The 15,509-nt window shown below is 44.5% G+C and overlaps 1 protein-coding gene across 1 annotated transcript in view; it reads right to left on the minus strand.

Moving 5' to 3' along the window:
- Positions 1 to 5,246: 5,246 nt before the first annotated feature.
- The window catches only part of galnt9 (polypeptide N-acetylgalactosaminyltransferase 9), a 46,826-nt gene continuing 36,563 nt past the window's right edge, over positions 5,247 to 15,509 (minus strand). The window contains exons 7-11 of the mRNA XM_062451744.1: positions 13,792 to 13,977; positions 11,417 to 11,554; positions 9,281 to 9,376; positions 6,327 to 6,494; positions 5,247 to 6,166 (exon numbers count right to left, since the gene is read on the minus strand). Of these exons, the coding sequence (XP_062307728.1) occupies positions 6,020 to 6,166; positions 6,327 to 6,494; positions 9,281 to 9,376; positions 11,417 to 11,554; positions 13,792 to 13,977 (735 nt within the window). The 3' untranslated portion in view covers positions 5,247 to 6,019. The remainder of the gene's footprint in view (positions 6,167 to 6,326; positions 6,495 to 9,280; positions 9,377 to 11,416; positions 11,555 to 13,791; positions 13,978 to 15,509) is intronic.

Here is a 15,509-nt window from a genome sequence, read left to right on the forward strand (position 1 = left end):
CAGAGAGAGAGAGAGAGAGAGAGAGAGAGAGAGAGAAAGAGAAAGAGAAAGAGAAAAAGAGAGAGAGAGTGAAGGGGAGCAGAGCGTAAACTGTGACCTTGAGTAAGGTAAGTAGACCATCTTGCAAATACAACAATCAATGGTGGCATCTAAATGTATGACTACTTTATACAGTTAAGAACATACATATAGTGTGATACTACTATTGCAAGAAATTCTGTACTCTGTCTCAAGATAGTGTTAACCACCTGACTGAAGTGCAGTGCGTTTTGAGACTAAAATGTACTGTTAAACTTCAGAAAATCTCCCAGACCTATAACAGAGGAAATACAAAAGCACTATACTCGAGAAGACGAAGAAACATTTTTTTTTGTTTCTTTTTTCAATTACAAAGTTCGACACATCTTGAGGGACTGGTACCCTAATCTCTCATTTTCTTTTCCATCAAATAATCTATGACTGGTATTTAACCAAGGCTGTGCGTGAGCTGGAGGGGATTGACATTTGCTCTGAAGATGTCTGGCATTAATGTTGCTTCTCGCTTAGTGTCTATTTCAGTACATTCATATTTGATCACCCTCACCCACTGATAGACTTTGACAGTGATGAGGAAGAGAAATATGAGTACATTGTAAAGCCCAATCCATCTGCAGCACTGTTTTATCATGCAAATGTTTGAGTGCGATGGAGGCGTTGTCCTTTTTGCTACAGTACTTAAAAAACAAGCAGCACTTTGTCACCAAAGGAAATTGCATGTGCATTTCAAGCATGATTTGCCACAGGGAAACCAGCATTTGCCACAAGAAAACTCAGTTGTCAAACAAAACAGTAGTCCCCACATAAACGATGGATGTGAAAAATGTGCTTAGTGTTACTAAAAGTAATAAGTAAATTCACATTAGCTTTAGATGGACAACACCATAAGCACATTTGACAGCCATTATGAGGTGATGCCTGCCATTTCCACTCAAATCAATGAACGATCTCAATGGATATTACACATTGCACATCTGAGCAGAGATCCCCTGGCCAGCGGTTTCCCATGTGGTATGGGCTACTTCCTGGTTTCCCATGTGGTACGGGCTACTTCCTGGTTTTCGGTGGTTCAGTCCAGCGCACACATACAAGTGTTTCATTACCTCATCACTGTAGAGGTACGGGAGATTGATTCTGTTCATCCGTGTTATTAAAGCTTGGAGGACAGCCAATGGACAGACAGAGGAGTGAAGAGGGCTGTGTGTGTGTGTGTATGTGTGTGTGTGTGTGTGTGTGTATGTGTGTGGGGGGGGGGTGTGTGGGTGTGTGTGACATTTAAATTAGCTCTGTTGTTGTGCCAATGAAAGCTAACCTGTTCCAGTAGTCCTTGGTAGAGATTTCATAGCTACATTTGGCAACACCATATTTGTCTTTAAAGGCTAACCAATATTGTTTGGGTCGACTAAAAGGACTACAAATGTGCCTACGGCGCATATTATGAAGGGGTTTTTCAAAAAGGACTGACATTAATAGCTGACTATGTTGTAAGATCTATAAGTAAATGTAGTTCTGTTCATCCAATGCATCTCCATCAATGTAACTTTGCACTATATAACGTAGCATTGAAACTAGGCTGCTGGGCGTATTTCCCAAGGGGGAAGCGTTTGGTCACAAAGCCGTAGAGTCATATTTCATTGGTGTGATGCAGCTGCAAAAAGGGTTCGAAAGGGTTTTAAAAGCCTTCCTTCGATGACCCTTTCAGACTGGTAATGGATTCTCCCTCAACTCACATAGGTTTTTCCGAGAGACAGTGTGGGAGCTGGTACTGTCTGCGAGTGTAACCAACAGAACTATCTGTATTCATGTACGTGAGTCTATGTACAAACACACAGTATAAGGGATCTGTTTCAATCCATCCTGTAATTCAGGAAACAAGCCTCGTATTCACGTAGTTCAGCTACTATTTCCCACCGTGAAAGAATCACACAAAATGGAACATGTTGAATATATTTGAAAATCTGGATTTCTGTAATGTTCCAGTTTTTTTTTGCTCGTGACATGGCATCCCTATACAGGGAACGATCTGTTGAATAATGTACATGTCTTTTCAGAGAAAAAAGGCTTCGTTTCTCATCTGTCAAACCGATGGCTTCTTTTATCTACTGTATGTATCCTGATAGCTGCATATTGTACTCCACACACATCTCGCCACTGATCAGGTGGTTGGTTTCACCGAAGTGCCTGACAGACTGATAAATTCATCTCATAATTCATTTTTGATCTAGGGAAATGACTCATATTCAGTGTTCTTAGAATAGTCACATTGAAAAACTTATAGTCTGTCATTCAATATCTAAATGCAAAAAAGGCCATTTATTTCATGTGGCTGGATAGTGATGTTTGCTCGTTGAAGGAACCATTCAGGAATGAGCAATGAAGTAAGGTTATGATTGATTCAGTTTGTATACAGTCTGCTAGTTTAGGATACCTACATTCATAGATAAGAATACATTTTTCTATTAATTATAGACAAATAGTCAAATCTTTATTCATGGGATTGTTCCTACCCTGACCTGCTTCTTGGGTTGCTGTTTGTAGTCATGTTGTGCTCTGTAGCAATTAGAACTGCAACTGTAATAGTTTGATTGCCAAAACTCTACAGTATGTTCTTCCCTTCCACTTAATAGCACACACACACACACACACACACACACACGTAAAGACACGATCCACCTTTGTGCTACATTCCCCATCTTAAACTCGGCGGTAGAGCTACGCTGGGCTCTAATTGTGTCTTGGAGCTACTCTCCTGATCTCAGGAGATCTCATTACAGGATCCACAAGCTGTAGAGGCGAATACCCGGCCTCTCCCCTCGCTCATCACATCAGCCTTTAGTTAATGGACATCACAACGTGCCAAGATTGTCACCACACTTCATTGCATCAACGGTATCTATACGGCCATTAATGTCCATTAGGAAATAGGTCACTTTGAATTAGAGAAATACAAAGAGAAAGTCATCCATCATTTGTGGATCATTCCCTTCAGCAACGTACGAAGCAGTCTATTGGTCATTTTTAGTTCTTACAAACGTAAACGAGTTGGATTGGTTCAAAATGTTGGTGGCGTAGCTAGCTAATGTGGTGTTTGTCAGAGGTGGTCGTTGTGGGTATGAGTTGGAGGGCCGTGGTTCGAACTCCAGAGTGAGCAAGTCACAATGACACCTGTTGCACAATTGATGTAGCTGCTACTAATGTGTTCATGAGGTCTCCCAGAAAAGCTCAAGTTAAATAGTACCTCTTTACCATAAAAAGTATGTATGTATCCCAGGTGGTCATAAATATACTATGTATATGGTATTATATACATCTTTAGATATTGTTGCTGAACTGTATGCAGATAACGTAAAGCTTTACCCTTTGATACATATCGGAATCCAACCTGCACCATAAGTAATGTTTTATTATAGTGTATTAGAACCCTGAGTTATGAGCATGTGCTCGCTTCCATATGAAGACATTAAAAGCTGTGAAATATTGGACAGGAGAGATATCATTTAGTCTCTGCTGGCTCATAAATTAAGTGGCAGTAATAGGGAGTCAGGTGGCTGAGCGGTGAGGGAATCGGGCTAGTAATCCGAAGGTTGCCAGTTCGATTCCCGGTCATGCCAACCGATGTTGTGTCCTTGGGCAAGGCACTTCTCCCTACTTGCCTCGGGGGAATGTCCCTGTACTTACTGTAAGTCGCTCTGGATAAGAGCGTCTGCTAAATATAAATGTAAATGTAATATCTTACAATAAGACATGACTCCATTCACATCCTCCATAAAGTTCCTGTTTTAAACGGGTATGAATAAAGATTTTGCACAGCTCTACTCCTGAAAGGAAGACGAAAAGGCTTCTGGTGTGAGTTTGAGATAGTCGATGGTCCGTGAGATGGTTCGGTCGGTTGGCAGGCCGACCAATACTACCGCAGAAAGTTGTGTATTTCGAAGCCACACTGTATTAGCCTACGCTCATTAAAACCTCCCCTAGCATTCTCGCTGTCACACCAAGTCCCCGGCTCTCTGCTCACTGGAACATTCCAGTAATTGCTGTCAATTCCCCTGCACAGAATGTCCAATTGAATGCCGGACCATAGTACTGCACGTAGTGCGAACCGCTTATGGTATAGAATTTCACAGCAGAGCCCGCTGCATTTTGCAACGATGCCATCAGAGATGCCATCTCTTGAACGCTCCCTATCCCCCGCCCATTAGCCAGGAGAACCCTGTCTGTCTGAATGATGAAGTCACCTCTGGCTCTTGGCTGGGGCCCAGGCTGAAAAGGACTATTGTCAGCGTGATGATGGGAACATACACGGTCCCATGTCTGTGAGAGGTCTGTGTCCTTGCCCGCCTGCACCCTCTACCCCGACCATTACCCCATATGGCACCCCGGCCCATCACTCTGTCACCTTGTCTCGAGATGGCTTTGTTGTATTTGTAAATTCTGCCATAATAAAATAAGATATTTCAGCAAGACACCGATGTGCTCTGAGTTTAGAGGACAGAGATGATCTATAGCTTATATGAAATGATTAGAGGTAAAGAAGCCTGCCGTGGTTGAGTGCTCCTGCAATCTCTTGGAGTAAACCAGCTGGAAACAAAATTACAATCTGCAGGATGGGCACATAGGTGCGGGTTAGGACTCTCCTTACAGAAGGAGTCCTTTTTTCTCACCTCGGCCAAGAAATAAGCCAAGAAATTCAGCCGCACGTCTCAATGTTACGGTATTTGCAGTATATGGTTAAAAGTTTTGCTGCAAAGCTGTGAAACTTTTGGACGGATATTGTTGAACTATAAGGGGAAAAGGAGTGTGTAATAGATTGAAAAGCTTTCAGCATTTTCTGAAAAACGTTATTTTTGTGGGTGGATTATACCAAAGAGTGTTATGTAAGACTACTGAAGGAGGCAGAAATGGCTCTAAGTGGAGTCACAACAAAGGCCAGTAATTGTGCTTTTTCTGTGAGCAACTGGCTTCACAACCGCAAAAAAGCAGGTCATGGCTTTTATGGGACATACCAGGGACAGCATTTGCATAAAAAATCTTTTCAAAAAATATATTTCTAACGGATTCTTACTTTTAGAAGTAGTAATATTACAGCTATTAAAGACACTTCAAAGGTCATCATAAAAATGTTTTATTTTCCTAATTGTCATTGATGGTCTGATACCAATTAAAGTTTTACGATATATTATATATTTTTCTTTTTACATCTTTACATTAGATTTATATATTAATCACTTTAAAATCATTTGTACATGCTTGTGGGATTTAACATTCCCTGGTCAGAAGAAGCAGAATGATGGAAAAAGGCACATGATTGCTCCAGGTTGTACCGAGCAACACAGTCAAAATAAGAACGGGAAAAATAAGAGGCTTGTTTGATTTCTCCAAAGAATATTTTCTTCCTGATCATTTTATGAGTGGACATCAGTCTGTCAAAATCCTTTATCCAGATAGTGCAATGTGCTAACAACATCCCAAATCACTGCACCCGTCAGCCCATATCAAATCAAAGCAATGTTGATGTGCCAATCGATAGCGATACCATATTTTCATACCGTATTTTACCAAACCATATATTCAAATACAGATATTTCCCATATCTGCACAGACAAACAAACAAAAATAAATAAAACATTTTTTGAAACCTTTAACCTTCTGGGTTCACTGCATTCCAGTTAACCCTTACTCTTTTTTTAAAATACATGTAGGTAGACATTAGAAATAGAGAGGGTTTCAAATCAACTAGCTTTCCAGTCTGGTGTGACCCCAGGTGCAGATGAACACAGGTATTGATCATATTCTTCTTAAGATCCAGCAGCTGAAAGTTCCTTGCCCTCAGGTAGGACTCAGTACCAGAGGTCCATGGCTGAGTCAGCACACTAGCCTCTCCATTCAGGTCCTTCAGCGCTTATGGGTAGCTTCCGTCCTGACTGTCCACGGTTTCACAACCTGAGTCCGAAGTGGTGTCTCTTTACAAGATCCCGTATGTCATTTAATGCTTTGGATGTTTTATCCAGTTTCTAATCATCCATTTTTGTCCAGAGCACCTTTGAACCACCAGTCGAAGGCCAAAGTTGGCATCTTTGGACATCTCCACCTCCAGGCATCGCCCAGTATCGCGACTAATGATTGGACCGTTCTGCAAACAAGACATGACAAGATTCGGTTAACAGGGACACTGTGAACGCGGGCCGATGGTTAAATGAGTGCACGTCATGGATTTTGTCGATCAATCCGAATACCTTCTTTTAGATCTCAAAATTCAAGTTCTTGACGATCAAGAGTGTCATCTTCCCTACCTGTGTGAAGTCCCACAATCTCTGGGAAATGCGCGAAACACTGTCACATTTGTTCAAGAGGGGAGTGCGTTCTTTGCCGTCATCTATTATACATTTGGTGTCAGGCATGTTGGTGGTGGATCCCAGGGCTCCTAACTGCAGGAGACCTTCTGTGGAGTAACGAGCAAGCTGCAACATGGAGAAACAACACCATGTTAGTGGAGACTACGGAGAGACACGAGCAAAAACGCACATGAGATACATTCTTTACAACTTTCTCCCTGAATTTCCAGTCAGTAGATGTTATGGTATTTCCCTCACAGTGTACCAGATTCAATGTCATAATCAAAATCCAATTTGAATATGCAAAGTGGAAAGAATGACGTTTTGCATCTCTAGTGTTGCTAATACATCACCTCATGTTACATGCTTTTTGGCCTCCTATGCAGTACACTGTATTGTTTAATATTGCTTTAGATTTCACCAACTAAACATGATCCTGAAGTGTTTAGTGCTGCACATGAAAGGCCCAGGGTCTGTGCGTATCTATTACGTAAGTGTACAGTAGAGATAACATAAATTATTCATGGGTGTGATCATTCCTGAAAAATGAGATGCCAAAAGATAGTGGGGTCTTCAATACTACCACACACACATGCAGCACACACAGCACACACAGCACGCACACACACACACTCAGACAAACTCCCTCCATTGTTCTGCCATTTGCAATAAAATTGAGGGTAAGTGGGTTATAAGGGATTCTAAAAGGGGCCCTGGCAGGATCATTGTAAAGGAATAGTATTCAGCCACTGTTCACAACCTGGATTTACATGGACGAAACATTTACACAACGTGTTATTCATTAGTAGAAGCTTTTCAAAGCGACATACAAACAGTACATATGAACGGTTAACAGATAACATAAATATATCACATATATATGTGAACAAAACATATATATTTACATATATATACATACAATATGTATATATATGTAAATATATATACATATGGCTGCTGTGGCTCAGGGGGTAGAGAGGGTTGTCTGTTAATCGCAAGGTTGGCGGTTCGATCCCCGACTCCTCCAAGGCCATGTGCCGAAGTATCCTTGAGCAAGACTCTGAACCCAAGTTGCTCCCGATGGGCAGGCCGGCACCTTGCATGGTAGCTCGCTGCCGTCGGTATGTGTGATTGAGAGTATGAATGGGTGAATGAGAGGCAAACATTGTAAAGCGCTTTGAGTACCGCTAAGGTAGAAAAGCGCTATATAAATGCAGTCCATTTACAAAATATATATATTTACTACAAAGCAACAAAAATATCTCGACTGGTTAAATACAGTGCAACGATAACATTTCAATTCCAGCAGCTAGATGATGAATGGCGATACATACGTAACATGGTGTCGAAAGCCAAGTCTTCTGGCTTGTGAGTTCATGTGGCTGTTATGGGCTGTTACAGCCACTCAAGCTGAAGTGCAAGATCAATGTGTTCTTTAGCTAATGCACTCTCTCTCTCCAAAACTTGAGAACAGAAAAAAGAGACGTAAAATATTATCCAATCCCTGTTCTGGCTGCTCTCCCTAAGCAGTGTGTCTATTTGAAGCAGATGAAAAGAATTCTTTGTTTCTAAAAGGTTTTTCTGATCTTGTCCTTGACAAAGGAGCTGTGTGTGAATTTTGATTGCTACTTTCGTTTCATTTTTGTTCTCCTGTTTTAGATACTTAATGAGGATTTTTCTTTTATATAACAGAAGGTGTCTTGAACTTTATGAACCCTTTCCATTGAACCTTGTTTACAAAGTCTCCAGCCATCCTCCTTAATAGACACTAAAAGATCAGGCAATTTGATTTGTCAATCACCCTCCATTCCAGTTTCGTAGACCTTAAACTGATTTGACATTCTGGTCTGTCTGTCTAACGAAACTCGGAGACGATTTTGATCAATGGTGTAAATGACAATTTGGCTCTAATCCCTGCTTATCCTGTACGTGTTAATGGTTTAGAGTGGATGCCTTTGTATCCTTAATGCATTTAAAATTGGACCCCACAAAATGATAAACATGAGGAATTGAGACTGCCATGGCAATTAACCAATTCTAAAAGACAGAAACACAAGCTTGATTGGTTGCAAGGTTCCACATGTGAACAACCCCCCCCCCCCCCCCCCCCCCTGGAAGGAACGTCCAGTAGGAGCTAGAACATGTCCCTGTGTCTTGCAACGCTAGTCACCGTGATCTAATCACACAACGGCACCAATAAATACATTTCCATGTATTTATTTCCCACAAGGCCAGGATGAAAGACTCACATAGCTGTGCTTTACTGGACTACACCGAGATCCCCAAGAAGACGGAGAGAGACAGAGTCTGACAGAGCAATATATTTCCATATGCGGCATGTGACGGATAATAAACATGCCACCCTGAATCGGGAGAGAGAGGTGGTGGTGGTTGGGGGGGGGGGGGGAGTCGAGGAGGAGGTGTTCAGCCATGAATAACATTTGCATGATTGTTTCTTCGGCGCGTGAGCTTTTGTGTTGCTGCCCGCGACTGAAACGGCCGTTGACCCTCCCTCGCGTCAGCGTTCGCAGGTCAGCACCTATTGAGCGTTCTCTAATAGAAATACCAAGAGGGCTGGTGGGGGAAGTGGATTAAAACAAAGAAACGAGAGGAAAGAGAGCGAGCGACAGGGAGTGAAAGAAGGAGGAAAATGGGAAGGGAGGGTTGAGTGAGAGAGAGGGCACAACACGAGAGGAGGAGATAAGAGAGAGGAGAGAAAGTGAGAGCGAGAGTAAGAGACGAGAGGAAAAGGGAGAGGACAGCGAGCTATCAAGAGAGAGGCAGAGTGAGAAAAGGCTACACAGGCAGATTAACGGCCTCCGGGACAACTTGTGAGCTTCTTACAGTAACACCACAGTCAGGCCCTTGCTAACTGACCGCCGACTTTCCAAAACTCTTTGATATTCTCTCACCTGTGGTGACATCCCATGACAGGGGTAGAGGATGGCTTTGTCATCGTCCTCGGAGCCTTGGTCCAGGCAGTATCCACTGGCTTTGCTGTTTCTAACCTGGCACACACAACAGGCAGACGTGACAGTGGGGGGGGGGGGGGGGGGGGGATGAATGACATTCTTTTGTACTTCTTCCAATATTATGAGTTTGTAAGGTCTGATTTTTAGCTATGCTTTTTTCCACCTCCAACCTGCTTTGTGCTACCTTGTCATCTGTGCGACAGGCAATGTGACCAACGTGACCAATACCGTCCAATATCGGGCCCTCCCGATATTGGACGGTAATCTACAGTTTTCACCGCCACAGACATACACAGCCCTAGTCCCGATGGCAAGGTGCCAAGTGGAGTTCGTGACGGTCCCATTTGAATGTGTATCACTTTATTTCCAGCGTGTGAGATATCTATCATGTGTGTTGTCAGTTGCGTTCTGCTCCGCTGGTCTGGTCAGCGCTGGAGAACACCCGCGCCAGCCAATGACAGATGAGCCTTCTCTTCGGCTGCTCTGCTATGGCAACACAAAGTAACTGTTCCACGGCTTGTCGCAGATTTGAAATAGTGCCATCCAAATGGGCACTGCTCGGAGGAACACATTTGCTCGGTGCCAGAGCTGGATAAAGGAAATACTTCTGTACGGGTAGTCGGACCTGATTAATCGAGAGGTTAATTTTGATACATGTGCTTAAGACGGTTATAGATTTTTTTTTTTTTTTCTTTATTTGTGAATCGATACAGAGAAATGGCATACTTTGCGGTGCTTGTGACTGGTTTGTCTTTGGTGCCTGGACCTGTCATCATCTTTTACCCGCTGTGTTGGGTTGAGCAGCCAAGCCCAAAATAATCAAGTCGGCATCGAAAAGCTAATAAGTGTTTAATTAAAACTCATTATGAGTAAATTGCATCTAATCTTGTCGCCACGCAGAGTTGCTATGGGAACAAGATACCTTTACCTTTGGGTGACTCCCATGAATAAGTTTGATTTTTCCTTTTGAAATGTAATCTTTGAGGTGCAGAGGGGGGGGGATACGCTGTCAGCTAGGGACGTCTCGTGTGCGAACAGTACGATGGCAGTGCTTGTGCTGTTCTCTGTATCTATAAACATCACAGCGGGAGCTTATGTTCGAACTGTTCCCATTATGCAAATGTGGAGTACAGCTGAACTCTCAGAACATGCTGTAGCACTCCACAGCAAAAAGGTAGAAAAAGATCTCACCAAAGATTTGACGAAAACATTTCGGATTTTGATGTTCTAATTTAAAAGACTTGGCATGAGCTGCTACAATAATTTCATCGAACTATCAATGTCAATGCTTAAAAATACAAATGGTTGTGTTTCTACAAAAAAAAGGAAACAATATACTAATACTATGGTATATTGTTGGTTAGTATTCCACACAATAATCTTTTTTATGTGTACTTAAGCAAGAGTGCTGTTGTGATGACTATCAGTATAACAGTACTTGGATGCCTCGCACCTCTACCCAGACCCCAGCCATGCTGATATTCAGTAGAACAGCAGGACCTCCAGTGTGATATTGCTTTCATACAGTTCTACAAGCGCCATCTATTAGTTAACAGCAGTAAGAGCCAATAGATTGTGATTTGTTTGTTTATCATTCATTCCGTACACAAATAGTTCCACAACTGTACTGGACTGTTGCCAAGCAACACAAACATTTACCTGCACACGACTGTGTGTCATTCATATTTATCTGTATGTTTCTCTCTTGGTAAACATTTGTAATTTATGTGATTTGTGAAAATATATTTATATTTGTGGTGCAAAATTAGTTTCAATCTAATGTAGATAATGACTGTTAATGTAAGCGGAGAGATAAATGTTTAGTTAAGAAAAGTTTATTTGTGTAGCACCTCTCGCAGATAAAAATCACAAGGTGCTTCACAACAAAATGCAATATAACACTACAAATTAAGAATACAGGAACATTTTTTATAGAAAACATGAGTCCCAGTACCACTAAATCAGCACTCATGGAGTGCCTCTTGTCCAGTCAAATGACTTGGTCAGAAGTAACTGTTGTATAGTGTAAGATAACCCTATTATACTGACTACTGGGGGCCAGAGTGTGTTCCTCACCTCTCCATAGGTGATGGTGTCATTGTAGCTGCGCATCTCTGGGTACACCTGCTCCAGGTACCAGCGGAAGCTTCGACACTGCAGTCTCTTTCTCAGGGCCACGCGTTCCGACACGTCGCCAAAGTCAACGCCAGGGTTCTGTTGGCAGGAGAGGAATACATTCACCTCACAGACACTTTGTCAAACGCCCGTCAAACAGGAGACCTTTGCAGTTGTCGACTTACAATACAGGGGTGACTCGCGTGTGTTTCTGTGGTGCATATTTGCGTAGGGGTGAGCTTGTGTGTGCGTTTGTGTTTCCGTGTGGGGGTGTGTATGTGTGTGTGGCGATACGTGTTTGTGCCGCGATGGGCTTGTGTATAGGTTGTGTGTGTGGAGTGGCGCGCGTGTGGGGGCATGCGTGCGGAGTGTGGTACGCATGTGTGCATGAGCGTGCGCAGGCACGTGCGCATGCGGGTGCAGAGTGTGTGGGGGATGTTTGGTTCAGAGATGGATGGGCTGTTCCCGCCATGCGGGACCTTCATTGTTCTTTCATTAGACATGATACTATGCTGAGCACATTCTAATCAGCTGCTTAATTATGAGGCCTCACGGCCCTGTCGGCATTATAGAGGTGGCTCCCCAGATTGATGGAGGGAATGCCTAATAAGTCCACGGCTCTGTGCACTGGCCTTCTCTCTCTCTCTCTCTCTCTCTCTCTCTCTCTCTCTCTCTCTCTCTCTCTCTCTCTCTCTCTCTCTCTCTCTCTCTCTCTCTCTGTCTCTCTCTCTCTGTTCCTCCCTCTCTGGCCCTCTTTGTTTCTCTCGCTCTCCGTTCCTCTCTTTGTCTCTCTCCTCTGTCTCCCTCTCTTCCTGTCTCCCCGTGCCTCTCTCTCTCCCTCTCTCCCTCTCTCCCTCTCTCTCAGACTGTCCCTCTTTCTCCGTAACGCTCTGTATCTATTCCTCTCTCTCTCTCTCTCTCTCTCTCTCTCTCTCTCTCTCTCTCTCTCTCTCTCTCTCTCTCTCTCTCTCTCTCTCTCTCTCTCTCTCTCTCTCTTTGTTCATCTCTCCCTGCTCTCTCTCCCTCCTCCCTCTCGCATGCACATACACACTCATTCATCGCCTCATTAACACCCCCGAGCTCTCACAAACTTCCCTGCGTCTGACTCCTCTCCTCCCCCAACTCCTCTGACATCAGCCATATTTCAAGGTTTGTAAATAACAAATGCCGGTATCTGCTGTTACTGACTGCAGAATAACACTAACAAATTATTTCAATTTCAGAGGGGCTGTATGGACTGTGGTGACGACTGTACTGAATCACAGGCTCTGCCATACAACCAAAAGTAATCATCCCCTCAACGCCCCCCGCCACACCCAACACCTCCCTGTGTGGGGGCAAATGGGAACATGTTTTAACAGGCTTTACATGTTACATGTTCCTGTACATTACATACAGGAACCGCACCGCAGGACAGCTGGGTAGTCGAGTGGCCCTGCCACCATAGTTGTAATTATGCTGGATGAGGGACGTTGGCCTGCTGGCTGGTTTGTCAAAGGGTTGTTTCTTAAAGTTCCTGTCTGGCTTTCTCTCTGAAGCACCCCCAGCTGCAGCCCCCCCCAAGCTCCATACCTCGTTTGAAGCAGCTTTGGACTTGTCAATAGGATTAGCTGGACTTGGGCGTGTGTTAATGTGACTTCAGAAACAATCCAAGCTGCTTCCAACCGACAATGAGGTTGGAAAAATGGTTGCGCCATTCCCAACCTTGGCATCTGGCTCCTGACACTGACATTGTTCATTCCGTGCAGTGCCACACAGCGCTTAGCAGAGCAATTAGTATTCCTACATCAACCTTGTTTTAGTAATGAAAAAAGATGTTTATTATTTCCAAGCGTCGTTTCAAAGGCCCTTGAAAGCAATTACACGTAAACTGATGCGTATGAAAGCAGTCCCTGATTAAAGGAGCGCTCCCCTCTCATTCATGCGGCGCGCCTCTCCTCGTCTCAGAGGCCAGACGCCAGCCGGCGTCCGCCAACTGGCCCTGCCCGCCTGAAGGTCAACTGGGATGAAATCTGAATTCTGAATATCCATTGACTCCCGTCTCCAGGGGGAGAGGGAGAGACGGCTGGCTCGTCTGAATGAACAAGTGTGCGGAGCTCCTGGGCCTCAATGGAGAGGGAGAAAAACAGGGAGGGAGGGAGGGCGGGCGGGAAAGAGGGAGGGCGGGCGGGAGAGGGGGCGGGAGAGAGGGAGTGAGGGAGGGAGCGAGGGAGAGGGCGGCTGGGCGGAAGAGAGGGAGGGAGGGCGGGAGCGAGCGAGCGAGAGAGGGAGGGAGGGCGGGCGAGCGGGAGGGAGGGAAAAGGAAAGAGCGAGGGAGAGAAGAGGGGAGGACTCACGTTCATTGGGATGTTCCAGGCCATGTAGACGTGGGATTTGTAGTCGTCCATCCAGACCTCGGCCGCCCTCAGGGCGTTCCTCTTGGCGTAGTAGTCAATGTCGTTGTTGTAGGGCTTCTTGATACGTTCGATGTGGGCCACTCTGGAGCAGGATAGCACCTCCATGCTGCCTCCGCACTGCCACACCTGGGACGGAGAGGGGGAGCAGGGGAACCTAGAGTGAGGACTACAGCTTGTTTAAAGGCCCGGGTCTGCTGTTCTTATGCCTTGGCAGCTCAAAGGACGGCATCAATTGGACGCACCAGTACGGACTGCACAGGCAGTTAATGTGCAAACAAGGTTGTGTTGTGATTCGCAAATGTTGGCAGCAACCGCAACCACAACAACGAGAGCATGTGTTCTGTGAGAAGCCTCTTGTTAAGTCAAAACCTGAAGAGTCCCGCTTCAACGGAACAGAACATTTGTATCGACGAGGGTTTCCCGTTCGCAGCTTCCTTGTTTGTTTTACAAGATGGCGCACTCGGGTTTTGCTTGGCGCAGGTATCAGGAGCCCCGCTTCCTTCTTTTCTGCTGAAGTGAGGCGAAAAGGAGGATGAGAAATAGGTTTGTTAAGGAACAGCCCGTAAATATGAGTGTCCCAGGAGAGCTGTCTGTGACGAACTGGGGCCCTGACACCACATCCCTGAATAGTGTCTACGTGTGCTCTGAGATAATGTATAAAAATAGACCGTAAACGCGTCTCATCCTGGCGAAAACGTCCATCACTGCAAAAACTATCGATTCACTAAGGGCTCGAGAAATGCAGAGGCTCGACGGTGACAAACCCCACACTCGGGTTAGAAAAAGAGTGACTACTCTGGCATACAAGTGATTGGATTTTCACAAATAAATGACATAGTAACAACAGTTCCTTAAACAAAAGAATAACTTGTGATTACAAATGAAAAGCAGTTATAGAGTAGCTATAGCTGAGAGAGCAGCATAGTATGTTGCTATATACTGAGAGTCAGAGACACAGGAGTCTCTTAAAGACCATAATCACCATGCGTAACAGATGTTTCCAACCATTAACATCCCTCTGAACCCAAATGTAATACTGCCTGCTCCACATTAAAAACAGAACACGCCCCAAGTCCCAGTACGAGCCAGGGGAGTGGAGAGAGAAGCCGTTGCTGTTAAGGTTTATCTTACACCATAAATACAAGCTGCCATTCCAAACTGTCAGAAAACAGCAAGACTGCCGGAGGTATTATCATTTTCAAGGATATATTTGAAGTGGTAATCGAGTAACTCTCCTCAGAACGTACAGTAACAGGATATGCCGACATGGGTGCTCTTGCAGTCCTGTACTGGGGTTAGCACTGTGGTTAGTCTCCAGTCCAGCCTCACACCCCCACCCGCCACCTACGGTCTTCTTCGGACCGTCTGGTGGACCCACCTCTCAAGAGCGACCAGTCACAACCCAAGCTCTTCTCCTGTCTGGCCCCCCAATGGTGGAATCATCTCCCCACCTCCATCAGAGATACTGACTGTCCCTCCACCTTCAAGACAAGGCTAAAGAAGAACTTGTTCCGGGAGTACAACGATACTTAAGACAGATTTGTTGGATCAGATGTTAGATTATTTCTTCCAGGAACACAATGACACTTATTGAGGGATTCGCTGCACTTGTTGGTTAGTTGTAACTGATTTAACTGCTTGTACTCGCTGTGAATTAT

Source organism: Osmerus eperlanus, chromosome 25, assembly GCF_963692335.1.
Source record: "Osmerus eperlanus chromosome 25, fOsmEpe2.1, whole genome shotgun sequence".
Classification (NCBI taxonomy): Eukaryota; Metazoa; Chordata; class Actinopteri; order Osmeriformes; family Osmeridae; genus Osmerus; species Osmerus eperlanus.